This window comes from Dryas octopetala, chromosome 9, assembly GCF_963921425.1.
Source record: "Dryas octopetala chromosome 9, drDryOcto1.1, whole genome shotgun sequence".
NCBI classification, from domain to species: Eukaryota; Viridiplantae; Streptophyta; class Magnoliopsida; order Rosales; family Rosaceae; genus Dryas; species Dryas octopetala.
In genome coordinates, this window is record NC_141374.1 from 11,173,853 (window position 1) to 11,201,743 (window position 27,891).

The 27,891-nt window shown below is 36.8% G+C and overlaps 4 protein-coding genes and 1 pseudogene across 6 annotated transcripts; 4 read left to right on the forward strand and 1 right to left on the reverse strand.

Annotated features, from left to right (window-relative positions):
- The first annotated feature begins 336 nt into the window (after positions 1-336).
- On the forward strand, positions 337-2,489 carry LOC147274020 (putative phospholipid hydroperoxide glutathione peroxidase). The gene is made up of 6 exons (XM_086257034.1): positions 337-618; positions 1,206-1,282; positions 1,535-1,596; positions 1,767-1,885; positions 2,007-2,174; positions 2,277-2,489. Exons 1-6 carry the CDS (start codon positions 349-351, stop codon positions 2,307-2,309), a joined length of 729 nt encoding a protein of 242 aa, XP_086113160.1. The 5' UTR covers positions 337-348; the 3' UTR covers positions 2,310-2,489.
- Positions 2,490-3,982: 1,493 nt separating this feature from the next.
- LOC147274021 (putative phospholipid hydroperoxide glutathione peroxidase) lies at positions 3,983-5,704 on the forward strand. The gene is made up of 6 exons (XM_086257035.1): positions 3,983-4,030; positions 4,615-4,691; positions 4,955-5,016; positions 5,156-5,274; positions 5,397-5,564; positions 5,664-5,704. The coding sequence occupies exons 1-6, from the start codon at positions 3,983-3,985 to the stop codon at positions 5,694-5,696; spliced, it is 507 nt and encodes a 168-aa protein (XP_086113161.1). The 3' UTR covers positions 5,697-5,704.
- Positions 5,705-6,537: 833 nt separating this feature from the next.
- LOC147274022 (putative glutathione peroxidase 8) lies at positions 6,538-8,765 on the forward strand. The gene is made up of 6 exons (XM_086256248.1): positions 6,538-6,683; positions 7,118-7,194; positions 7,294-7,355; positions 7,718-7,836; positions 8,221-8,388; positions 8,491-8,765. The coding sequence occupies exons 1-6, from the start codon at positions 6,630-6,632 to the stop codon at positions 8,521-8,523; spliced, it is 513 nt and encodes a 170-aa protein (XP_086112374.1). The 5' UTR covers positions 6,538-6,629; the 3' UTR covers positions 8,524-8,765.
- Positions 8,766-12,554: 3,789 nt separating this feature from the next.
- LOC147274023 (putative phospholipid hydroperoxide glutathione peroxidase) lies at positions 12,555-14,671 on the forward strand (annotated as a pseudogene). The gene is made up of 6 exons (XR_015124190.1): positions 12,555-12,713; positions 13,135-13,211; positions 13,346-13,407; positions 13,493-13,611; positions 14,018-14,185; positions 14,309-14,671. The product of XR_015124190.1 is annotated as a putative phospholipid hydroperoxide glutathione peroxidase (transcript).
- Positions 14,672-15,479: 808 nt separating this feature from the next.
- Positions 15,480-20,925, reverse strand: LOC147274024 (AT hook motif DNA-binding family protein). 2 transcript variants are annotated; one of them, XM_086256246.1, is made up of 6 exons: positions 20,698-20,925; positions 19,774-20,314; positions 19,218-19,285; positions 18,335-18,466; positions 16,394-16,552; positions 15,480-16,127 (listed from the first exon to the last, which is right to left on the reverse strand). In XM_086256246.1, exons 2-6 carry the CDS (start codon positions 20,219-20,221, stop codon positions 15,900-15,902), a joined length of 1,035 nt encoding a protein of 344 aa, XP_086112372.1. In that variant the 5' UTR covers positions 20,222-20,314; positions 20,698-20,925; the 3' UTR covers positions 15,480-15,899. The 2 variants fall into 2 exon arrangements, with proteins under 2 accessions (XP_086112372.1, XP_086112371.1); XM_086256245.1 differs by having other exon boundaries at positions 19,774-20,925.
- Between the last annotated feature and the right edge of the window lie 6,966 nt (positions 20,926-27,891).

The following is a 27,891-nucleotide window of genomic DNA, read 5'->3' on the forward strand; positions in this document are numbered from 1 at the left end:
CCATTTCACACTAAACAATAAAAATATCCAGTTCACCTTGGCCAAAAAAAAAAAAAAAAATTTCCAGTTCACATTATTCGCACTCTCCACGTAACATCACGTTTGGCCATTGGCCCAAGCCCAACCATCAGCCCATGACGTAGTCTCTGATGCAAAAATCCTAGCCCTCCATTTTCCTAGATTCATATAACACCTACACTTCGTCCTCGCACCTCCACGTGTGCATTTAAGAAATCACCAACGTGGACACCTATCCCATCATCCACTTGTACACCTACAACTCCGTCACCTACAAATCTCCACATAAACGCTATAAATGGCAAGCCGTTCTCTTTTTTATGTGTCTCAATGCTTAGTGCTCCAACGCGCTTTCTCTTCCGAAGAAATCTCTGTGTCGCTGCCACTTCTGCTTCTTCTCTTCTTTCTCCCAAGAAATTCTCATCCAATTCCGAGCATACCCTTTTGGGTTCTTCGTTGATTTCGTGGTGTTCTTCCAATTCGCCGCCGACCATAGCAGAGTCTAAGACCCCCGTTTGTTGTTTTAGCCTTCGATCGTTCTCGAAGCGTAGAATGGCTAGCCAGTCCGAGACCAAATCCATCCACGACTTCACTGTCAAGGTTGGTTTTTTGAGGAATTTTGATTATGCCATGAATTCAATTTTTTATTTTGTTTTTCATTAATGTTCGGTGGTAATTGTTTGGTGAGCAACTGGGTTTGTTTGTGTTTGTGATTTGAGAATAGAAATGGGAGAATTTACTTGTTCCCTTTCTTGGATCCCAAGAAAGAACAAGATTGGTGCCATTAACAACATAAAAATGATGCCTTTAATGGTTTGGTTTGCCCATCTTATTAGAATCATAAGAAGAAAACTTGATTCTAACAAAAATGGTTACCCAGATGAATAATCGATTGAAAAGGCTGTACTTTAATTGATTTGTTTAATCTTTAAGGGGAAACAGATTTGTCTCTTTATATGTCTACCTTGTGAGAATTTGAGTTTTGATTATCTTCCTCCAGATTGGTTTAATTGTTTTGTGATTTCAACCTCCTCTCATTCCATCCTTGGTGGGATGTGTCAACTAGTACAGGGTTTTCTTTTCAATCTTTATATATGCTAATAGGGGCTGCAGTTTATACAAATGTATTCCATTTTTCATCTCTTAACTGGGAATTTAATGTGTATAATGTGTCCTTTTATTTGCAGGATGCCAAGGGCAATGATGTTAATCTCGGCACCTACAAAGGGAAGGTCCTTTTGATTGTCAACGTTGCATCACAATGGTACACCATGGCATTCATTTTTCTTTTCAGGAATTCTCCCTTTGCATCATATGATAATCATGTTTCTCTTAGTAGCATCCTACAAGATGCAATCCATACACAAAAAAGGAGTAGAGATATCAAGCTGGGGGTCTTTAGTTCTTAAACATAGAATAGTGATGACCCTTATTCAAAAGCTTTCCCTTTTCTGCTATCCATTTTCCTCTTTCATTGGTACATTATTTATACAGTTGCAATTTTATTTTGATGCAGTGGCTTGACTAATTCAAACTACACAGAGCTGAGTCAGTTGTATGAGAAATACAAAAGCCAAGGTTTGCTTTCTTGACTCTTTTCTTTCTTTTGCCTGTTTATGCTTTGATAATCCTCTCTCTCCATCTCATCATGCTCATACTTCATCTAATGGTCATTTGACTTGAAATGCCTATTCTATCGAGGTTTCTGTTTTGCTTTATAGTTGATTTTTACGTTTGTGGCCTTGCAGGTTTGGAGATTTTGGCATTCCCATGCAACCAGTTTGGAGCTCAGGAGCCAGGGTCAAATGAAGAAATTGTAGAGTTTGCTTGCACTCGCTTTAAGGCTGAGTACCCCATCTTTGATAAGGTAGGAGCTGCTTGGGATTTTATTTTTATATGAAAGAACTGCAGGCTTTTCCCTTCATGGAATTATGTTATTATCTAGAGCTGGAAATTCACATGCTTTCAATATGTGCTTCCAATTTTAGGTGGATGTAAATGGTGAAAAGGCTGCTCCAATCTACAAGTTTTTGAAGTCCAGCAAAGGTGGACTCTTTGGTGACAGCATTAAGTGGAACTTCTCCAAGTTCCTTATTGACCAAGAAGGCAATGTTGTTGACCGCTATGCCCCAACAACTTCTCCCCTTAGCATTGAGGTACAAAAATCATTCATTCATGCCATTGTATTAGGTATTCAATTTCATGTGTATGTGATTTTTCTGATTAACAAATTTCTGGTTGGTCCCTTCTTTTTGCAGAAGGATGTGAAGAAACTGTTGGGGGTTGCATGAGCAGCTGTTGATGAATGAAGGAGAGAATTACTAGGAATAATATCTGTAATAATAATGAATAATGAATCTCTTTGTATTTTGGGACATGTTATAAGGGCGCTCTTTGTTGATGTATCAATAAGCAGTACTTTCAGATAAAGACTAGTGTGCAGTTATATTAATACAAATTTGAGTGCTGTACATCAGAACATGCATCCAAGATTTGTAAAGCAGTTCCGAAATTTTGTTACATGTTAACCCACAATTGAGGCCTCTTGGAGTTTGAGTTTATCACACTTCCAAGTTCCAAATCAATTGTAGGTGTGAGTTGTGGAGCAGCACAGTTAATAGTTATGGTTGTAAAATTGGAAAGGTATTTTTGAAATTTTAAAAAACAAAAAAAAGCAGGCCAGACAAATGGCATCCATGATCCAACAAGACAAAGGTGAAACATTTTCTTCTTTATATCTTCAGTTATAAATATTTTAAAATTACCATCAAGTTGAAACCAAGCATAAACATCAAGAATTTTACAGAAAAGGAAGAACTAAGAAGGGCCCTTATAGTAACGAAGCCGAAGATTCTGTCCCTTGCGAATGATACGGACAAATGGTTTAACAGTTTGTTTGCAAGTTGCTGTCCCATCCAAGTACAAGGATGTTCAACCGGTCACAATAATGACAATGAGCAATATAATATAATATCCTATAAGGAATAAAACAAAAACTCTAAAATAACTAAATGAGAATTCCCAAAAATAAAAATAAGTTTTGTTTTTTGTTGTTGCATGGTTTCTGTAACATTTAGGAATCGCAGTTGATTGAATAAAAAAAAAAAATAACATTGGAAGAAATCGATTCTAAACTTATCACAACCCTAATTTATTATCGCATTCATTTTTATGATAAACTTTTTATTGTATCTGTAACATTATATGATGGTATGACCAACCACTAAAGTTATAACTCACGCATAATAAGTAATATCTAAAATCCTTAAAATTAAACACATATTATAACTAAGTGAATTGGTTATATTATTACTTGGTGCTACGATTACACACAAAAATTTTCTCACCTTCACCAATTGGATAGCCTCAAGGGGTTAATAGAAATACACCTTTAGGCATCAAGTAGTCTTAGAGCATCTTCATAAATTTCCCTATATTTCATTCAAATACGAAATTTGTGGAAAAATGGAAAAAAGCATATTTGGTATTCTATTCATAAAGTGTTATTAAAAATTTCCTTTCTTCTTCATCTATATTTATAACTAATGAAAACAAAGAATAGTTTTTGGAAAGATTACTAAAATTTGGGGAATGACTCTCTAATACTAAGGTTGAAATTTTTTCAAATCATATAAAGTTTGTCCATTTAAGGTTTGAGTTGCTTTTGGGTAGCTCCATTCATTCCATTCAATTTGATTTAGGGAAACTTTTAGGAAAATTTCAAATCTGGAAAGATTTTATGAAAGGGTCCAAGCTGTATTTTATTTCATTTTTCCTCAAATTTAAATTTGTGGAGACATTTAAGGAAGAGCGGGAGATGCTCTTACCTCTTAACATGTAGAAAACTAAAATTGGCTAACATCAAATAGTGGTGTGGAAGAGTGGATAATGAGTTAGGATTATGATAGCACAGTCTAAGACCCCCATTTGTTGTTTTAGCCTTCGATTGTTCTCGAAGCTTAGAATGGCTAGCCAGTCTAAGAGCAAATCCATCCACGACTTCACTGTCAAGGTTGGTTTATTGCGATTTCTTTTTGGTTTTGCATTTGGGTTCAGCGGTATTTATTTTGTGAACAACTAAGTTTATTTGTATTTGTAATTTGAGTGTAGAAAAAGGGGGATTTTACTTTGGTCCCTTTCTTGGATCCCAAGAAAGAACAAGATTGATGTCATCAACCCAGAAAAATGAGCCTTTAATGGTTTGGTTTGCCCATCTTATTAGAATCATAAGGAGAAAAGTTGATTCTCAAAAACAATGGTGACCCAGATGAATAATCGATGGAAAAGGGCTGTACTTGGATTGATTTGTTCTAATGTTTAAGAGCAAGCAGTCAGTATTAGTCTTTTGGTGTTAGTTATATACCCTGTGAGAATTTCTTTTATAATCTTCTTCCTCAGGATTGATTTAATTTGTTTTGTGATTTTTGTCCATACCAACCCTCCTCTTATTGCATCCTTGACAGGTTGTGTCAACTAGTAAGGGGTTTTCTTTTCAAACTTTATATATGCTAATAGGGGATGCAGGTTATACAAATCTCTTCCAATTTTTATGTCTTAACTGAGGTTTCAATATATAATGAGTCCTTTAACTTTCAGGATGCCAAGGGCAAAGATGTTAATCTCAGTGCCTACAAAGGGAAGGTCCTTTTGATTGTCAACGTTGCATCACAATGGTACACCATATATGGCTTCATTATTCTTTTCAAGCATTCTTTCTTTGCATCAAAGATAATCATGTTTCTCTTGGTAGCATCCTACAAGATGCAATCCATACACATAAAAGAAGTTGAGATATCAAGCTGGATCTTTAGTTCTTAAACATGGAATAGTGAATTAGTGCAGACCCTCTTCAAAAGCTAACAGCCTTTTTCTGCCGCCCTTCTTCCTCTTTCATTTTAACATTATTTATACACTTTGCAATTTGATTTTAATGCAGTGACTTGACAAATTCAAACTACACAGAGCTGAGTCAGTTGTATGAGAAATACAAAGGCCAAGGTTTGCTTTTTGACTCATTTCCTTTTGCCTGTTTTTGTTTTGATACTTCATCTTCGGGCTATATATTTTCATTGTAATGCTATTTTGTCGAGGTTTTTGTTTTTCTTTGTAGTTGATTCTTACGTCTGTGGCCTTGCAGGTTTGGAGATTTTGGCATTCCCATGCAACCAGTTTGGAGCTCAGGAGCCAGGGTCAAATGAAGAGATTGTAGAGTTTGCTTGCACTCGCTTTAAGGCGGAGTACCCCATCTTTGATAAGGTAGGAGATGCTTGGGATTTCATTTTTAATATGGTGAATTGCATGTTTTTCTCTTCATGGAAATGTGATATTATCTAGAGCTGGAGATTGACCTGTTTTCAATATATGCTTCCAAATTTTAGGTGGAAGTAAATGGTAAGAAGGCTGCTCCAATCTACAAGTTCTTGAAGTCCAGCAAAGGTGGACTCTTTGGTAACAGCATCAAGTGGAACTTCTCCAAATTCCTTGTTGACAAAGAAGGGAATGTTGTTGACCGCTATGCCCCAACAACTTCTCCTCTAAGCATTGAGGTACAAAATCATTCATGCCATTGTGTTAGTATTCAATTTCATGTGAATTTGGTTTTTCTGATTGACTCACTAAATTCTGGTTGGTCTTGCTTTTTGCAGAATGATGTAAAGAAACTTTTGGGGGTTGCATGAGTACAGCCAGCTGTTGATGAATAAATGAGAGTATTACTAGGAATAAGCACTGTAATAAGAACGAATCTCTTTGAACATGTAAAGAGGGTGCACTTAATTTGTTGATGTTTCAATTGAGCAGTAAATTCAGAATTTCAGATTATAAAGAGGCCTCCCATAGTGATTATTGATGAAGCCGAACAAAGTGTCCCTTTCCAAAGCCTACAGACAAATGGATAAGATTTTGTTTAGGAGTTGCTGTCTTATACAAGTACAAGGATGTGGTGCCGGGCACAATAATGACAATAAGCAGTATAATATGCTGTTCGGAGTTGGGACCTAAGAAAATCTGAAAAATATATGTCGTACAATAATTTTTTTTTTTTTTTTTTTTTTAAGTTTTCCACATATGATATGTGATTATGTGCTGTGGCCATATACCATTAGGCATTAGTAGCATGTATCTTCTTACATTTTAAAATGTGAAAAACTAAAAATGAACTAGTCATCAAGTATGGATCGAGATAGGGTCATTTTTGTAGAGTGTCAAGTGAGGCAATTGCTTCGGATCCTCAATTATTCAGGGCCTTCGTACTCTAAATTTTATAGACCCCTATATAGTTAGGTCCAAAAATCTTATAATAATTGTTGTGACTAATCATTCACGAATGTGCATGATAAATTGACAATGTGGTGATTCATTTTTATGGTTCACCTCAGACTACAAAATTTCATGACCAACCTAGGGAGAGAGACCGTAACAAACCACGGCCCAAGGAAACAAGCCCATTTGCTACAAAATAAGGGCCCAAACCTCGTTAGCATTTCAGTACACGTGCGTCGGACACATTGGAGTTTCGTAAGTCAAAGACGCATTCTTCATGTTTCTCTCTGCTTACCAGTTTCACATTCACTTTCCTCAGCTCTGCTTCACTGTTCAGAGCAGATAACAGGATGACCAGCCAGCCCACTGAGAACCCAAAAACAATTTACGACTTCACTGTCAAGGTAAGCCTATTTTTAATTTGTTCATGCGTTTTCAGCTGTATCTTTCTAGCTGGGTCTGTAAATGTTCTTCACAATGTAAACAATTTGGTTGGTGGGTAGTTTTGTAGACATATGTGATTGTGTTGAATATGTTCTTTTTCTCTGGCAATACTAATGCATAGTAGAATTTTGAATTCTGGGTACTCTATTTTTGGGCTTGGTTTGAGAATTTTCCTTAGTCTGGTTGTTTGCCAAGAAAAAAAAGCATAATTGAAATAATGAGACCAGGGAACATTTAGACGATTGTAATGAGAATCTATGTGGCTGGTTCATTGGTTGGGAATAAAAGAAATGTTGATTTGTGTTGAATCTCCTTTGGAAATGCAGTTAAGAGATGCCCTTATATCTTGAGTTTGTAGTTGGTTTGATATTTCTTAAATTGCATGTTAGTACAGGATGCTAAGGGAAATGAAGTGGATCTTAGTGTGTACAAGGGAAAAGTTCTGCTGATTGTCAATGTTGCTTCCAAATGGTATTCCTCATCTTCATCTTACATTTATTCTTTGATTTTTTTTTTCTGAAAAAAAAAGAATTTGTTTATTCATTGCTGTTTTTCTCTGATTTGCGGCAGTGGAATGACCAACTCAAATTACACGGAGCTGAATCAACTATATCAACAGTATAAGGATCAAGGTTTCTATTTTGAACTAGTATATAATGTTCCTTCATGCCTATCATCTTGACAACATTAGAGTTTATAATTGTAATATGATAACCAGGTCTAGCTGTCTAGGAAAATCATTCTTGTGGACATCTACCAAGTTTGTTTCTTTACATGTGGATCACATTTGTTTCCTCCCTTCTGACTGCCTCTCTCTCTCTCTATGGAATGTGCGCATACGCTGTTTGTTTCATTTATTTTTTTCTTATAAATGTTTACTGTTTTGCATATGTGACAATCTAAGTTTTATCAGAACAACAAGAACTCCCTCAGCTTCTATTATGAGTCCATTAATTTTTCCCCTTTGTATGATCTACTGGGGGGGTTGATGCAGGCTTGGAGATACTGGCATTTCCGTGCAACCAGTTTGGTGATGAGGAACCGGGAAGCAATGAACAGATTGAAGAGTTTGTATGCACTCGTTTCAAATCAGAATTTCCAATATTTGACAAGGTAGATCCAGGAATAGTGGAATATATATGTTGTATCTACTGTCTAACAGTTTACACCTACTACCTTTTAGGCCAAATGAAAGGTTTTTCAACCACTAGCTCATCTATTGTCTTTGTAAAATGAGGGATAAGTGCATTTCCATATTCGTGCATGTCAACGAAATTAATATAGTCAGCCAAACTGGTTGAGGATCTCTGTGTTTACAAGTTTTAGTTTCAAGCATTTCAAATATGATATATTTAGGTTAGTCAAATATGAACTGTAGTAGTTGGTAGTAAATAATTGTACCAACTGGCTGCTTATTTATAATTCCTTTTGAACTTTGCAATTTAGAAATTTTGTAACATGTGGTTTGTAATTTGACCATCTTTGTTCTTGTGGTAGATTGAAGTGAATGGTGATAATGCTGATCCATTGTACAAGTTCTTGAAGTTAGGCAAATGGGGAATCTTTGGAGATGATATTCAATGGAACTTTGCTAAGTTTCTAGTTGACAAGGATGGGAAAGTTGTGGAGCGCTATTACCCGACAACTTCACCCCTTAGCCTTGAGGTAAAAGCCAGATGTCCGGTTCTCGAATTTGATTATGTTATGCTGCCTCTGTTGTTTATTGTGGTTGATGCTAGCTTTTTTATAATTACACTTATTTTGCAGCGTGACATAAAGAAGCTGCTGGGAGTCTCATGAATGCGCCATTGAGCTCGTAATTTGCAGAAGCTTCGCTCATCTCTCATAACAAATTCTCTACTTGATGATATCTCTCCATCTCTCTTTCTTTCTTGTAAGTGATGTCAACTCAACTAACGGCATTTAAGACAAAGTTTTTTTTTCTACCCCAAAACTATACCATGTTTGAAACTTTGGAGTATGTTCTAAAAGATAAGATTGGGGTAAATCCAAGTTCCACAAGCTCAGCTTAAATTATCGTCGTCGCATGGCTGCATTCTCAAGCTGAAGCTTAAATTCTCTTGTTGATTTTCTGATGTAGCTTAATCCCAGTGAATATTAATTATTTCCTTTTAAGAACTAAAACATCATGCACCCAGTTTTGTTTTAAATTGGCAACACATCCACATGAAGCAAAATTGGTGGTAAATCCAGCAAACTGACACACATGAATAACCGAGAGATGACAAAATTTAGCTTCACACTGACATCACACACCCAATTAAAAAAATGTCTACTTTAGAATTATTATTATTTTTTTTTAATTCTGAATTCACCCTTGGTGCACTGGACCAAATAATTAAAAATAAAAATAAAAAGCTATTATAAAATTAAAAAATTAAAAAAGGAGGTGACCATGACCCTTGTAAAATCCACTACTCTCTTGGAACATCAAGTACTTTCTTGGAGGTGAGATGAAGTAATCTCGGCCTCACACCGTGAGGCTGTCTAAACATATTGTCATAATCTCCCCCAGCCTCGTCAATTTCTTTGTTAATTTTGCAGCATATATGCATCTTCTATCTCCTCCTGAAGTCTCAGACCATATGAATCTTCACAACAGTTGTAATTGCTGCCTCCATGTAATCCCTTAGGCCATCCACAGTGGTGAGAGTGAGAGTGAGAGTAAGACATAGCCTGAAAAGTGATTTTTTGTCCTGAGAGTGAGAGTGATATGTGCTGAAGCTACAGTGGTGCTGAGAGTAAGAGCTGAGAGTAATGTAATTGTATATAATTAAATTAAGCCTAAGTTAGATTAAGTTATAGTTAAGTTATAACTAGCAAAAATAAAGTATACACAATCTCAAATATAGTAAACACATATTGATCAAACATAAATATGTGAATTTAATTAACAAAAATATTTGAGTTTAACTAGCAAAAATAAAGTATACACAATCTCAAATATAGTACACACATATTGATCAAACATAAATATGTGAATTTAATTAACAAAAATATTTGAGTTTAACGAGCACAAATAAAGTATACACAATTTAAAATAAAGTACACACATATTAATCAAACATAAATATGTGAATTTAATTAATAAAAATATTTGAGTTTAACTAGCAAAAATAAAGTATACACAATTTAAAATAGAGTACACACATATTAATCAAACATAAATATGTGAATTTAATTAACAAAAATATTTGAGTTTAATTAGCAAAACTCACCGTATCAATTTGATTTTGCCCGCTAGTGCGTGATCGTTCGGCCGCCAAGATACATTTATGATATTTCGAGGTGGCTTGCCCTATTTTCTTGAAGTGAGCCATGACCGCCCCAATTTGTCGCCCATTCCTCACGGCGAGAGGACATTTCCGAATAAATTGATCGTACACTTTATTCCAAAATTCCATGTTTCTTTGATTGGATCCGATTTCACAATCTTCCGAATTTTCCATCCAAGCTTCAACAAGCGCTACCTCTTCTTCAATGGACCAATTCTTTTTCCTTGCATTTTCCATGATTGGAAAAAAAGAATTTTCTAGGAAAAGTGAGGTGATTTGAATAGATTGATAAAATGAATGAATTGGATAGATAGATATGTGAAAAAATGAAGTGTGAATGCTCAATTTATAGGAAAAATGATGAAATAGCCGTTATAAATTTTTCAGAATTTTTAAATATTTTTTCGAATTTTTTTTGTATTTTTTTTGTATTTTTAATTGCATTATAACGGTCAATTAATTCTAGCCGTTGATCTCCAACGGATACACTTATCTGAGCCTCCAGACGCTGCCACGTGTTGCTGCCTTCTTTTTTTTTAATTGAAACCGGGCTTAAAAAGAGGACCGTTGATCTGCAACGGGCAAGTGATCTGGGCCAACGGTGTGAAGCAAGCGCGCGTGTGGGCGAGTGGGAGGCAGCACCTGCGGTGAACAGTGGCGTGTCGGCCACTTTATTCCCTCCCTCCGAAGTACCAATATGCCCCTGCCAATAATTAAAATTCCGGACCGTGCCTCAGCTTTTTGAATTTGTCAAAAGCCCTTTTTCGTCTTTTCGAGTTCGGTGCTTCTGCTGGTGAACAGTGGCGTGTCGGCCACTGTTTTCTTTCCCTCTGCAAGTACAAAAATGCCCCTGCCAATAACGAAAATTCCGGACTGTGCTGAAGGGTTTTAATTCTTCTCTCTGCCCTTTTTCGTCTTTTCGATTTCGGTGGGGCCCAATGTGATAAAAAACTCACACACTCTCACTCTCAGCCGGATCCTCTCCTCACCCTCAACTCTAACCCTCACTCACCCTCACTCTCATTACTCCGGCCCACTGTAAGCAAAATTAGAGCTTCAGGGCACTCTCACTCTCACTCTCAAGCTCACCACTGTGGAAGGCCTTACAGGTTCCTTGGTCTAAACCATTTCCAGTTGAGGATCAACTCGATCGAAACGGAGACTATAACCAACCTCTTCTCCAATGGTTACATCCATTTCTTGAGCAACACGGTAGGACACTGACATTAATTGCAGCAACTCTATGTAGCTGGGTACATGCAATCATCTTCTTCCTGCGTTAACTTTTTTTGGGGTCAAATTCTTGCTTTCATCTGTAGTTTAATTCTGAATCAACAGCTTCCAAAGCAAATTGAGGAATCTGTAAAAGGGAAGCACATACATAATCAATTACGTACCATATATGCTCAAACAAAACCACCATGTGAAATCACATGCATGTCATTATGCATCTATATATATATATGCATCATCACAATGTAAAACATAAGACCACTGCATGCATGTTATATAAGCTTCACAACTGAACGTTGAGAGCAGCAATGCTCAAAGTTGAATTAAAAAGTTTAGGAGAAACAAACCTGAGTGGTTTTACCACTACCAGGTTCACCAACCAAATTCAGAGACTATGTGCGGTCGTGAGAGCGCCCAAGATTTCGTAATGTCCATAATCTATAATCTATATGTAATGTCCATGGATCTTTCAAAATATTTGGTTTTAAAGATCGAGTGACTTACCTCCTTCAGTTTTTCAAGTTTGTTTATCACTAGATAATGTTGGATTACTAATACATGTTAGTATATTACTCAAGGAAAATGTTTTAAATATGATTTACACTTTGATCCATGTGTCAATTTAATATGCGTATTATGAATTGTATTAATGTGTCTCTTTAACTTTAATTTTGAAGCTAATTTGCTCATTCCGTTAATCCAATTACATTTTCCGTCCAAAAAAAAAATCACATGCAAGAAATGGTTTGACTTCTATAGACTCGTATTACAAGTGCAATGACGAATTTACTCCTGAAAAATTGATCACGCGTGTGACACGTGGAATTTGCAACGATTGCGCCATCCAAAATAAAGTTGAAAAGCAGATTGATATAACTCATAATTTATATCCTGAATTGACATAAGGTGCAAAGTTTAGGTTTTTTTTCTCTATTACTTATTAAAAATAAATAAAACTCATAATAACTTTGATTTGAATAAACGAAACATCACCATATTATTTGACAAACAAAATTTGGTAACTGCACAATTAAATGAGTATATCCCCATCGCATAAACCCAAGGTGATTCATGCTGGACAAGTGGTTGGAGTTATTAATTCATAAATTATACCTATTTGACCAACAAAAACGTTTATTAGGTGTGAAAGTCATGTTTTCTCTAACAAATACAATAGCTCTCTCCAGTCCCCAGAGTAAAATACGACGAAAAACAAGGGTAAAAACGTCATAAACATGTTTTCTTCACACGTGAGTTAGACACGGTGGCCAATTAGATTGGAGCTTCTCAGGTCAAAAGGCCAAAGGGGCGTATCCTTCATCTTTGTGCTTCACTCTGCTTCTCAGTTTCGTTTCACTTGTGCTAGCTTAGCTCTAGTCTACTTGAGAGTTCAAACCAGATAACAGGATGACAAGCCAACCCACTGAGACCCCAAAAACCATTTACGACTTCACTGTCAAGGTAAAGCCTATTTTCAGTTTGTTTATGAGTTTCTGCTGCATCTTTCTAGGTGGGTGTTCAAAATGTAAACAATTAGTAGGTGGGTAGTTTTTAACACATGTGATTGTCTTGAATATGTGCCAAAAAAACCAAATTTTGAATGATTGGTGGGTAGTGGGTACTCCCTCTTTGGCATGTTTGCCAATTTTCCTTGGTCTGGTTGATTGCTAAGAAAAAAAAAAAAAAAAAGCATTTTTGAGAGGATGAGAGCAGGAAACATTCAGATGATCGTAATGGAAACGTATGTATCTGGATGGTTCCTTGGTTGGGAATAAAAGAAGTGTTGATATTTGTGTTGAATCTATGTGGGATGTTCAGTTGAGAAATGCTCTGTGTGTTGATTTTGTAGTTGGTCTGTCTGATCGTTGTTGATTTGTTGCAGGATGCTAAGGGAAATGATGTGGATCTTAGCGTGTACAAGGGAAAAGTTCTACTGATTATCAATGTTGCATCCAAATGGTATTCCTCCTCTTCTTCTTACATTCTTTGTTTCTTTCTTCTTTTCCTTACAAAAAGAAAGAATTTTTTTTTTTTTTTGGGTACTAAAAACCAGAAACTATTTATTCACTGCTTTTTTTACTGGTTTGCGACAGTGGACTGACCAACTCAAATTACGCGGAGCTGAATCAGCTGTATCAGAAGTATAAGGATCAAGGTCTGCACTCAGAAGTTCAAAAGTTTACAGAAATTCTATTGTTTTGTTCACTCCCTTTGTATGATACGCTGGGGGTTTGATGCAGGCTTGGAGATACTGGCATTTCCATGCAACCAGTTTGGTTCACAGGAACCGGGAAGTAATGAAGAGATTGAAGAGTTTGTCTGCACTCGTTTCAAATCAGAGTTTCCAATATTTGACAAGGTAGATGCAGGAACGGTAGATTATGTTGTATCTACTTTCCAACAGCTCATACCTATTACACTTTTAGGCCAGACAAAAGGTTTTTCAACCATAAATTCATCTATTGTCTTTGTTAAATGACGCCGAAATGCATTGCCATGTATGTGCATGCCAACAAACTTAATTTTAGTCATTCAGACTGGTTGAGGATCTCTGTGGTTACAAGTTTTAGTTTCAAGGATTTCAAATATGACATATTTAGGCTAGTCAAATCAGTGGTAATAGTTGTGGTAAATAATTGTATGCAAGTTGGAAATTTTGCATCTGTTCTTCCCTATGGTCATTTCAAATACATCTAACAGCTTGGATGGTATTGTAATAATGTGAATGCAGTTTGTAATTTCACCATCTTTTGTTCTTGTGTTAGGTTGAAGTAAACGGTGATGATTCTGCTCCATTGTACAAGTTCTTGAAGTTAGGCAGATGGGGATTTTTTAAAGATGATATTCAATGGAACTTTACCAAGTTTCTAGTTGACAAGGAGGGGAAGGTTGTTGATCGCTATTACCCTACAACTCCCCCCCTTAGCTTTGAGGTAAAAGTCTAGATGTCTGATTCTCGAATTTAATTATTTTATGCTGCCACTGTGGTTTATTATGGTTGATCATGAGTAGATTGGTCAAGCTGGCTAGCTTTTGATGTTATACTGTTTTTGCAGCATGACATAAAGAAGCTGTTGGGAGTCTCATGAATGCTGAGATGTGAAGGCTTCAACTGGAGGGTCATGGCACAATTAATCAGTATCCACATGCTTGCCTTTGTGTGTAACGGGAAGGGGAAGAAGAAAAAGCTTGCTTTTGTGTGTTGGTGTGGCCAAGACTTGTTAAAGGTTGTACTTATATTATATTATATTAATGTATGTGTGGTGCCAAAGGATTAAGCAGTTGTATCCCCTGCTGGTTCTACAAACTGAAGTTACAGAACAAGACCATATCTATTCCTTTATGTGATGATTGACAATGACCTTCAAGTTGTTTCAAATCTAGTAAAACCTGGTCTGCTGAATTGGTTATTGCTAACACATATTGAAGATTCCTGCCCCAGGTGCCCAATTAGCAACACTAGGAGTTTAGAGATGATAATCTCAGTCACATATTTGAATATGTTTTCCAGCCTAGGCTTGTCCTTTCTCTCCTAATTAACAGGTTGTACATATAACGATTCCACCGAGTAAAACTCTCTCTCTCAGGGCATTGACCAATAAAGTTCCAATATTGATGAGAGCATCAAGTGGGTCACACCCTGCAGTCTCTGCAGACAGTTCTGATGGTTGGTGTGTCATTAGAGTGGTAGCTATTGCCATCTTTTCTGAAGGTGCACCGTCATCCTCTCCTCCTCAAAGCTGTTTATAGTCATTGTCACCTTTCCAAGACACCGGTGAACCGGCTGTGTATAGTCATTGTTGCCTTGCCAAGACACCAGTGAACTTTAGAAGTGGAGCAAAGCTTGCCTTCTCTGCAAGTGGTGTTCCACTCGTCTGGAGGGAAACTGATTTGCTCACTTGGATTACACTGATTTGCATTTGCCTACTTGGATTGCACTGATTTGTTTCCCTTTTGCTCAGCACAAAACAATTACAATTACCTTCTTATCTCATTGAACGATTCTCTTCCTCAATGCAATTCCTAAAAGAGAATGTTTAACAATTTCACAACACAGCCGTGGTCGCTAAATCTTCCCTTTGGAAGGTCATAGGCTCAGCAAAATGGGAAATTTGGTGGATCAATTTTACGCACTTTATCTTTTCAATCTATCACCACCATTGACTGTAAATCATTCATATTTGCCAGAATATGCACAGACGTCCACTGATCTTCCAAAGCTTACTGTAGGAAAGAGTTGCTTTCAGGCATGCTTCATTTACCAATATGGAAAAAGACCAGTTGCTCCAGAGATTTGAAAAGAAAACCTCATTCAGTTATAGCCATGCTGCATATAATTCTGCAAATTGTGATTCTGTTGGTTACAACTTCAAAAGGACTTTGATTTGATAGGAAGTTTCCACCCAAAGGCCAAAAGAATTTCTTGCTACAGATGAGTATCTTAACCTCCACACTACATGAAACTACCTCAACGAGTTGATAATGTTAACACTCGGAACGATGGCTTTGTTACAGATTATGTTAGCACAAACTTGTTACCCACTAGTGGGTCAACAAGAGGGTTGTAAAGTTACAATTCCCACAGATTCAGTTCATTTACAACAACACATATATACAAAATTGGCATGTGTCTGTTGCAGCATATCTTCATCCGCGAGTCAAGTCAATACCGGTGTGGGGATTTCTCAAATCAACTGGCCGCGACCCAGGCCAAATGCCTGCTGCGGAGGGAACATAGTGTTGAGTAGATGGGGCACTAGTTGGAGGCAATTTGTCACTACGCTGAGGCTCGGAACTCTCATCACTGTTGGGACCAGCCACTTGCTTGCCGCTCTTGGTCTTGGAGGCACCATATACAAAACTGCACACCACAACCTGTAACAAACATAATTAGACCTCCTCTGCACTACCATCAAATAGACCACCACATCTCCGCACTACCATCAGAATCCAATAAAAAGATGCCTCTAAGATCATCCCATGCTAGACATGTGTTTCTATCACACAACTTTCCAACCAAACATACCCATCTTCAAAGTGCTTATACACACAAAAATCACATATCACAACATTTGCACATGTGCACACACAATTAGCATTGATACTAGAAATGTTAATATCCAGAGCAGTAAAGAAACTACCTGCACTGGAGTTGCTGCAATAAGCATTGCCACAGCACCACCAATGACATGACCATCAGCACTAGAAAGGGAAACGCTTATCCCCCCTGTTCGATTGCGGGGGCCACCATCCTCAGCAACCAAGTAAGAACCTGACAAGCATAATATCTGGAAACGACCCTGCAAAGCCGTATAAACAATTGAGTTAAAGAAAGGGAATAAAGCTAATATATTGGACTAGGAAAGGTGTGAGAGAGAGAGGAGCAATGTCATTCGTGATTTCAGTATTGACTCTACTATGATATGCACTTTAAGCCAATCTATCATAAAGACAATTTATTTGTTAATGAAAAGATCCAATTTTCTGGAAAATAAATAAAGACTTTAAGCTGTTCTAGAATGGATAAAAAAAAGAAGAGAAAAACGTGTTGCCACTCATGCAAAAAGGACAGAAGTAGACAATTGAAGCTACTTAAACCTAGAAAGTATCTGAACTAATTAATTTAGAACAGAGTAATATTGTTCAACCCTTCCTCTGACAGCTAATCCAACTTTAAATTGACTCGGGCAAACCTAATGGCATCAGTCAGTCCACTTTTAATTGCATCAGATTTGATCATTGAGATTGGATGGCTACAGACCGTAACTACAAAACTGCTTAATCCAAAAGTAGATGAAGTCTCACAATCACTATAAACATATCACAATTCAACCATTCTGATTACCTGGACAACCCACCATGAACTGCCATTGACCTCTATCAATCCGTTAAATCATCAAACAACCACCTCCAATTAAAACCCACCATAACTAGAAACCAAATCAAATCTATGCCAGTATCACTTCATTTCTAGGGAAACTCTATCCATTTAAACTGATCCAGAACTGCCCAGTCAATCAACTCTTTTAGCCACTTGACCAAGAACTGCTTAATACCAAACATGACTTGCTGAATAAACCACCGCAGACAAACACCCATGTACTCCACAAAACTAATAGTACACCAGCTATTGCTAGACCAAACTGTAATCAAACCTTATTACAACTTTCAACAATTATCGTAGAATTTACATAAATACATTCTGCCCCAATCACTTTCCCAGCTCTCGCTTAAGATATTCCCTAATCTCTAGCTCCAATTGGAAGAAATCAACACTACAATGGTTCTCTCATTATCGCATAGATTACTGTTTCTCTACCCAAAAATCATCTGCTCAGAGCATATTACACTGTTCTCTGAGACCTACAATTTCCAAGACCCTTTTTGACTACTCTTTGCTACATCTAACCCAAGCATGCAAGCATTACCTTCCCCAATCAGATTTAACTCCCAATCCTCAACTCAAGTAGCAGACATACAATTTATATCCCAAACCAAATAATCTCTCCAAAACAATAAATATCACACAATAGCTTAAAAACCCAAGCCTTAACAAATCTTGAGTTTATTTTTGTTACCATCTTCCAAATCGTAGACGGATTCCTGCCTCCTAGCCCTTCATTTGTTTTGTTTTCATTCTATATGTTTGATTAGTTCTGGTTCTACTGGTATCCCTATGGCCACAGTAGCACTTTGTATACAACTGCTCCTCTGTCGACATGTTTTTGATCAGTAGTTAATTACTGCACTAATTTCTCATCAGCTATTTGAATTGAATCTAACCAAACTGTTCAAATTATTAGTTTAAAAGCCAATTCTGAAATGTACTATAACTATAACAAACCAAAACCTTACACGACGAGCTTGGGCAGCTCTTTGCAATCATAAAGTTACAATGTTACACAAACTGAACTATAGTTGCGACTTATGGTATTTTCAAGTTTACAGCTTTTAATCCTAATTTTGGGATGGAAATTCTTAATAACTTTCATAAAGTCTAACATATAAGGAAAAGCATGGAAAATGGAATACTTTTTTAGCCTTAAAACAAGCAAAATAAAGATAGAAGTGAGTGCTTCAACCTCAAATGTGACACTGACACCAGCAGATGCAGGCTGACGTAGTGTTACTGAAGATACTGTACCACTTCCTGACAAGATGCATAGTGCCCTTGGCCTCTGTTGTGAAAAAAGCAATAATTTTGCTGCAATGTCCTACAAAGAAAATAATAAGAATTACCTTTTAACAGGGAAGAAGTTCATATGCATTTGAACAATTATCACCACTAAGTATTTCTATAATCCAAAAATAAGTTCAAGTCCTTCAACTTTAAGACTTTCATCAAGAGCCAGACACTACAGAAATCAGTAAACAGGCGGTAGGCAGGCATGTGTGTGTGCATGCATATAGAGTAGACTGATATGCATGTGCTTATTTTCAATTCTATGTGTGTATTTTGTGGAATCCTAGTGATATGGCCATTCCATTCATACATACTTGCAAAAGTCCTCATATTTACAAACTGGACATGTTAAAAACTTCTATAATATATGAGGCTTTAACATAATAACTGGTAAAGCACCATACAAAATTATATAGCACCATTCTTATTTCCCTAAATATTTGTGATCCAGAAAACTCCAGTACAATTGAGTAAAAAGTATATGTATCACAAACTTCTAGTTAATTATCTGAAGCAAGCATATTAGGGCTGGTAAAGCATGATCATTTTCCATTTCTAGTATCAATCTGTTCACCTTTCCTTATGCATGAGAAAGAGAATTTCAGTGTTTATGCAGCATCTAATGCAGCTGCAAAGTCATAATTAAACAAATAAATGACAACCTCTTATATCTTCATAAGGGCATTGTTGAAAACAATTTATTGGAGCAAGTAATTGCAGAGTGCAACATGCCTGTGCATCATAATTCATATTTCCTAGTAATTTGAACTTATATAGCATACCTCTCCAACTCCAATGTTGATAACATGGGGTGCAAAAGCCAGTCCAGCCGAACTGTTCATCCAATCCCCTGTAAAAACAGTTATATGCAACAAATGGTAAAAATTCATAGACCTAAAAATACATGGAGATCGTTACAGACAACAGATTTCAGCTATTCAGATGAGAAAACTTGAACTGGAAAAATACAAACATCTGAGGATTAACTACCATAAAAACAAACTTAACACTAGAAGCTCATTGCTCTTTCTTCAGCATGCACCTCAGTTTCACAACTCCTATGTATGTTTGGGAGATGTTTGTGCTAATACAGTTGTGGTTGTTAACGGGGCACTTCAAGGACATTACTCATAATCAACAAAGGAGGGAAGTTTTGGAACATTAGCAGAATTGGCATGAATTAACCACCATTTATAGAAATCAAATGAGTGAAATTGATAAAAACTAATAAATGCTAACAATACATGCAAGTAATCAGGAACCATGAAGACAATGAACCACTGCATGCTAGCCAAACTAAATTTAGAAAAGTAATAGAATTAGAGCCAGAAAATTTACCAAGAGAAGCTAACTGTTGTTTCCTCCCACTCCCAGGTGGCCGCCCTCTACTGCGTTTTGGGGTCGGAGAGTTTGAACCTGGTGTAGGATTAGGTGGTGTTGCAGACATGGGAGACAATCCCAGAGAAACCTGCCCATCAGGACCATACTTCCGGGGTCTCCCTCTTTTCTTCTTTACAGGCTCACCTGAAGGCACTCCAGGAGAGACATTCATACTAATACCATGAGTAAAATTAGTTCTTGAAGGCTCTACTGAGAATGTTGATCCCACTGAGCTGACTCTCACATTAGACTGAGTTGGAATCATAGTGTGTGACATGGGTCTGAAGCCAGGAGGAGCATGCAGCCCACCAGCCTGTGATCCAGGCAGAGACCCACCAACCCCTCCCCTATGGATGTAATATGAAGCTGACCCACCAGACATTGCCATGGCTTCTCTCCCATCCATGCATTTACTAAGAGACTAGTCACTCAAAAGCTTAATTTTTTTGTCACCTAAAGCTTGTGTCTTGAAACCCGTTTGTCAATTATGCCAAGGATTCTAGAAAACACCCACCACCATGAGATTAAACAGAAAATGGAGATTCAAACAAAGGCTTCAAATGGGGAAAAAGCTTATCACAAAAATTTGAAAATATCAAAACCAAAAAAAAAAGGGGAAAAATCCCCTTTAACCCTAAATCTTCAAAATACAGTAACACAGTGAGCTCCTGAAGCAAGGATTTTACATGGGTTTTTGCTTGAAGTTTGAAAAAATCTAATAACCCAACAAAATTTTGATCTTGACCCACAAAAACAAGAGACCAAATGATTCCAAAGCTTGAACAGTACCACCCCACAAATCCAGAACAGAGAGTACTCTGGAAAAATAAAATGTAGAAAATTCAGGAGCTCAGTTAGTTAAACCAAAGCAAGACTAACAACCTGGCAGCTCTTGAATCATTGCCTCAACACAGCAGTAAGGACAAAACCCTAGATTTGAAATCTAGGGTTTTGAAAGGAAAATGCAGGAGGTGGAAAAGAAGAAAAAAAGAGGGAGAAAAAGACAAAGAGGGGAGGGAGGGGGTTGGGAGGAAAATAAATTGAAATTGGAGCTTTTGAATTAAAGTTGTGTGCTGCGTGTGTGAACTGTGAACTACTAAGTACTAACTACTAAGTAAGAGTAAAGACCTTTTTCCTTTCTTTATTTTCTTGTGTAGTGAGTGAAGGGGTGTAAGCATCTGACTATAAGAAAAGAAAGGCTAGTTGTATAGCAGAGACAGTGTGTGGCCTACCAAAGTACCAACCTACATGTCCTTATCATATTGCCCTTTCTTAGGGCACAGAGCCCTCCAGGGCCCCACCTCTCTTTCACTAACTCTCTCTCGTTTCTCTCTCTATGGTTGTGGTGGGTACCTTTGCTGGATTTGCTATTCTGATGTAAACAGTGCTAGGAACCAAAAATATTTTTATTTTTTTCTTATTTTTGGGGGTGAGAGAGGTGGAATTTGGTCATGGCCCATGGGCCGGTCTTAAATCTTAATGGGACAAAAAATAAACTATGAAAAATATAAAATATAAAAAGAAGAGTAAATTATACGCATGTACCTCAAATATACACCCTTGTTCACTTGAGTACCCCAATAAAAAAAAGTTGATCAGAGGTACCTTAACTACTAATTTTGCACACTTAGGTACCTCCGTCAACTATTCCGTCAGGGAAGCTGTTAACTGCCTACGTGGCACACTGACATACCTTTAAAAAAATGTCACATGGACAAAAAATAATAAAAAATGAAATAATTATTTTAAAAAACTAAAAAAATTTAAAACGCAATAATTAAATTAAAATAAACCAAAAAACCAAACACTAACCCGCCCACCCACCTTCCTCCCTCCGCCTCCCACCCCTCCCTCCGAGACCCACCCAACCCAGCCACCCACCCCTCCGACCCCAGCCACCTTGCCGCCGACCCCAGCCACCACGCCGTCGACCTACCCGGCCACCCACCCCCCTCTCTTTTCTCGCCCCTCTCCTCTCTCTCTAACTCTCTCTCTCCTCAAAACCCCAGCCTAAGCCCAGCCCCGAGCCCTCCTCCCTCCGCCTCCCCCGCGTTGGCCACCCAACCCAGTGACCTACCCATCTCCCTCCCTTTTCCGGCCACCAGCTCCATCTTTTTGTCACTCTCTCACTCTATTTCTTTCTCTCTCTCTCTCTCTCAGATCTGAACAAGGGTGGAGCTCGGGGCGGAGCGAGTCGGGGCTGGGGTTTCGGGGAGAGAGAGAGAGAGGAAAAGGGAGGGGAGAAAGAGGGATGGGTGGCTCGGTCGAGGAGAGAGAGAGAGAGAGAGAGAGCGAGCGAGCGAGGCAAAGAGAGAAAGTGAGGCAGAGAGAGAGGAGAGAGGTAGGGAGAAAGAGGGGGTGGGTCCGCGGCATGGTGGCTGGGGTCGGTGGCAGGGTAGCTGGGGTCGGAGGGATGGCTGGGTCTCGGAGGGAGGAGGGCTGCAAGCCTGCAACTCCATTTTTTCTTTATTTTTTTGTTTTTTTTCTAATTTAATTATTATGTTTAAAAATTTTTTTGTTTTTTTAAATAATTATTTCATTTTTAAAAGTTTATTTCATTTTTTATTATTTTTTTGTCCACGTGGCATTTTTTTTAAAAGTATGTGAGTGTGCCACGTAGGCAATTAACGGCATTCTTGACGGAATAGTTGACGGAGGTACCTGGATGTGCAAAATCAGTAGTTGAGGTATCTCTGAGCAACTTTTTTTTTATTGGAATACTCAAGTGAACAAGGGTGTATACTTGACATACCTGTGTGTAATTTGCCCTAAAAAAAAATTGAAGAAGCATCAAGAATATAGAATAATTTTTTATCTGATTACACATCATTCCCAAATTATATAATATTTGACATTTTTCTTTCATACTAAAATTATTTTCACTTTACCTTTAAACTCAATTCCTCTAAACACTTTACCCAAAAATTGCTAAAAAATTAATTTTTTTTATTAGTTATACACAGGTGGCACCATGTGGCTTTATGCTTGAGGCCATTTTCAACTGCAATTGATGATTAACTTAAAAATACTCTCAAGCATAAGGCCACATGCGCAAAACTAACGAAAAAATTGATTTTTTAACAATTTTAGGATAAACTGTTTAACAAAATTGAGTATGGGGTATAAAGTGTCCAAATTTTAGTTTAGAAAGCAACGTATTAGATAATGTATAGTTTGGGGGTGGTATATAAGTATATAACTCAGTTTTTAAGGAAAAATTGTAAAATAGGTAGACACATAAGGAGAGTCGCTCAAAAATAATACAAGTCAGCTCACTTTTTCCATCAAGCCTTCGAACACTCGACTTGCAATCGTTCAACAATTACAACTCACAATTACGTCAAAAGAAATTATCATAACATAGTTTTTTACATGTTATTTATGAAATTTTAATATATAACTATAAGAAAGTAATACTCAAGTCCAAACAACAAAAAAATGATGATTATTGTTGGTCAAATACAACTCACACATACTTGTTAATGTCTTATACTCCCATGGTAATAAGGGGGTTGTTTGAATGCTTATAAAGGAGTAAGAGTTTGAACGCTTGTTTATAATGTGGACTAGACTGATTTAATTATAAAAGTGAAGTTATTTAGATCTCGTTTGATGCATAAGATAAGATAGGATATGATAAATGAATAAATTCATATGTATTCAAGGAAAAAGTTTATATCTTGAAAGAATAAGATGTATTAAGATAGACTAATCATAAGGAGAGACTTATCTCTTCCAATCCCTCAAAAATAGTAGGATTAAATAATCCATGTTATTCTCATCTTATTCTTATTTTCTTCCTTCAAGTTAGAAGATATCATTCATATTTTTCCTTGAATACACATGAATATAGTTTTTTTTATTACATCCAATTATATCATATGCACCAAACGAGGCCTTATTATTTAAAAATGTATAGTGAATTGGGAGGCTATATTCACATTTCAAACTCCCATTTTTACTTGCTGCACTCCTCAAATTAATTTTTATTTATTGTAAAAAAAAATTTATCAATGCTATGGACAAAACTACCCTCATTACGTTAGAACATTTTAAGCTTGGATTCCTCCTCCAAGAAATTATTTTGTGTATTTAATACACCGTTACGTAGTGTAATCAATCTAACGTGTCATAATATAGGTGGATGTTATTAATATTATACCCTACTAATATAAATATACTGTCCAATAATATCTTTACATATTGAATTGGTTACACCACATGACGGTGTATCGGATATACCCAATAATTTTTCCCTCCCGCACACTCTATTTTGATTGATGGCCTCAATATCTCTTTCTTCTCTCTACAGATTACAATGGGATGCACATATGTATACCTATTACCTGAGGCAATGGCTAGAGCCTTTTTTTCATTGAATTAGACTTTTATTAAAGTTTTTTTCTAACCATATTTAGGTTTATTTGGTATGAGCCTGATTAACAATATGCATAGAAAATGAGACTAGAGGAGCTCGGAGGTTTTCTTCAAGAAAGTGAAAGAGTAAAGATGAGCATTTTTGTCAATAGAATTGATAAAAGAAGATATAATGAATAAAAAGTTAAAAACTAAGAGAGGAGTGCATCAATACAAAATGAGAGTACTATGTTATATGAATTCCTTTGTCTCAATACTAAATATTACTATACTCAAAAAATTTGGAAAAAGATGGGATTTGAAGTTACAATGAAAACAATTGCTGGACATGGAGAAAAGGACATGATATGTGTAAACGATAGCGTTTTCCTTTAATGTGATTGCCTTGGTCGGTGGGTGAAAATTGAAATGAGCTGCCTGCAAAGTATTTTCGTGTTTATGAGTTTATCAACGGCTTTTGGAACAATTGGGCATATTAGGCTTATTAGCTGAGTCACGTAGTTTTGAACAAATCAATGAGTAATCAGCATGGTCAATAAAGTGTTGATTGTTGAATTATTGGTCCACAAGCAATAAACATAACAAATGTTTTCAACTCTAGGACAAGGAGTAGGAACAAAAGTCCTAGGCTAGTAGGCCCACATGATAATATAACATCCTTCTTTAATTTGTCATTACCAACATGTTTTAATGTTTTTGTTTTTATTATCTTGTTATTAAAATGTGAATTCAATTCATGGGATTGTGATTCATTTTGAATTATAAATTCTTCACTTTTAAATGTGCACAGTTGGGCCGCAAGGATCCCCTTTAATCACCAAACCAAATTTTCCCAGGTTTAACATCTTTTTAACTTTGTTGACTGTATTTTGTAAGCATGGTTGAGATGCTAATGGGGTTGGTAGACCTCCAACTTAAGACTCACACAATAACAAGTCAACAATAGCTTAGACAATATCTATAGATTCCATACAAACTGGGCATATCTGCAGAGCAAAAAAATGGGTAATCACTGTGCAATAGGACAATGTCTTCAATTAACAAGTGATGCATACATGAACTTGTGATACATTTGGTTGTACAAACCTTTTGTCAAATGGACCTAGAACATGCCAATAGAAAAATTCACAGGAAACAAACAGAGAGTATGCAAAGAACTTAAAATGTAAATTATAATATCCGGCAGACAGTTTCGTTTGCATTCATCAATAGAGAGTGATGTACATTACAAAGTCTGGGTGAACAAAATTGGAGTCATCTGACAAAACTGTCATTGTCTTCGCCAAATAATTTATTCACAAGAAGTTTGACCAGAGGTCTAATAGTTTAGCAAAGTCCTGAGTTTGTTTTCTGTAGGGTTGATGATTTTAGGGCCTCAAAATTCAATTTTTGCATAATAGGTGATCTGCAGAGTATATTGTGAGTGCAGTCATAAAAAATAACTCTGTCATGAACAAGTAAGAAACACTTAGGTAGCTTCAGACTTCATCTTCCTGTTCACAAAATCCAGGTACCCCTGCAAAATGAGAAAATATCAATTGATGTTACTCCAGCAGAACAGCTATGCTCAGATGAACAGAAAATCAACATTCTGCATGCAGTAAAATAAAATACTAGATTCTAGATCACTTACAAAATAATGGAAGTAACAATCATGAATATGTGTAATTTGTAAAGATAGGCTAGACTAGCTTTGGCAGATCCATTTGATGTCTCCTAACTCAACATAAAAGCAAAATCTTCAACATTTTAACAAAAACTATAGAACCTAATGGATACTAGATTAACATGGGACACATCCAAGTTAGTAGCAGTTCCCATACAGATGAACTAATAGCATCAGCATTTGATTACATCTTCTGCTATGCATATGTCAGAATCATCATATTTATGCAGATTAAATAATTGTCAAACAGTCTTACATCGCTGATGTAATATCATGTATGATTTGAAATGTATACATGCTCCGTGCTATGCTACTTGTACGTACGGTTGTACCTAGAAATCTAATGATAATCGAATAATTGGGTAGGGTCGGGAGAACCAAAACCCATGAGAACCAATCATGAACAAAAGGTAATCAACATTTTTGAGGTGACTGCTAATGTATTAGATTATGATAATGTCTTCAGCCACATATGGCAAGAGAGAGGTGTACAACACACAGACAGAGGAAAGCCATGGAAGGTAATTGGCCTTAAGGGTGAGGAGTGCATAGGGGATGATGATGATGTGGCTTTAAGTATAAAGGGTGTCTTTGGCAAGAGCAAAAGCCTTTGATACACCGTCTTAGGAGCTCCAAGCTGCGTTTATGACCCCTTACCCAGTTACCAAGCCAAAGACTTAGCATTAATATCCATTCCATGAATTATTTCTGGTATTAGTGAAAATCCCAGAAAAACCCAGCAATTGTTTTAAGTACCCAAGACACTTAGGCCTTATCCAGCTGAAAACGTTTTCTAGCATCCAGAGCTTAATATGCTTCCACCTTCACTCCCGAAACTTAAAGGTCCATCCAATAACATCTACTACTCCAATTTTTTCAGCATTTTCTTCAATATATTTAGATTTAGTGACTCTTTGTAACTGAAAGTCCTTGAAATAATATCAACTAAAAAACAAAAAAGAAAAAACTTCAGCAAAGAAATGAAAATACTTACCAAACTCTGAAAATCAGCGACCATCAAATCCACATTCGATTTATAATCTAGCCCCAATAGTCTTGGCCCAACAACTTATTTATTTTAATTTAAAAACAAATACTTATTCTTTTTTGTTGCGGATTAGAAAAAAAGGGGTTTCCAATAAAGTAGGAATATAAAATGCTTTAACGAGAAGTTATTTTTTGATATGACTATAACACCACTACGTGGTATAATACTCTTATCAGTTCCTCTACGCTCTTTCCCTTTGATACGCTGTTTAGCACATGTTGCACATCAGTCTCCAAAACAACTACATGAAATCTAGGATCATATGCAAACTCAAGTCTTACACATGCATCAAAGAATTCCGTCTCGGTTGGGTTTATGAACCCCTGAGCTCATTTCAAGAACCACTCCAAACCCCCTTATATTGATAGAGCACGACACACCCCATCAACATTGATTTTGACAACGCCCATCGTTGTTTGAGAAAATCTGGCCTGATTATTGCATTGAGACTGGGCTTGTGGGGTTGGCCCAATAGGCTATTGAGGTGCTTGTTGAAAATGCTACCCCTACATTTAATATATTGGCCAATTAATATATATAGAGGGCCCTTCCAATAAGGGATCCCTCATTTAGTGTTAAATGAGGGATCACCTTGTGGGGCCCACACGGGTCGTTTTGTATTAATCCGAACCGTCATTTTTTACATCTCTATTGATAGATCATCCCTGCAAAAAATCAGCCAAATCGGAAATCGTTTACCCGTTCGGTTTAGCGGTCAAAGTTTTAAAACAAATGGACGAATAACAAATTCCTCTATAAACACATAACTTTGACTGCTTAATTGAACGGGTAAACGATTTCCGATTTGGCTGATTTTTTGCAGGGATGATCTAACAATGGAGATATAAAAAATGGACGGTTCGGATTAATACAAAACGACCCATGTGGGCCCCACAAGGTGATCCCTCATTTAACACTAAATGAGGGATCCCTTATTGGAAGGGCCCTCAATATATATATATGTCTCTTATATCCCCAGTAAGCA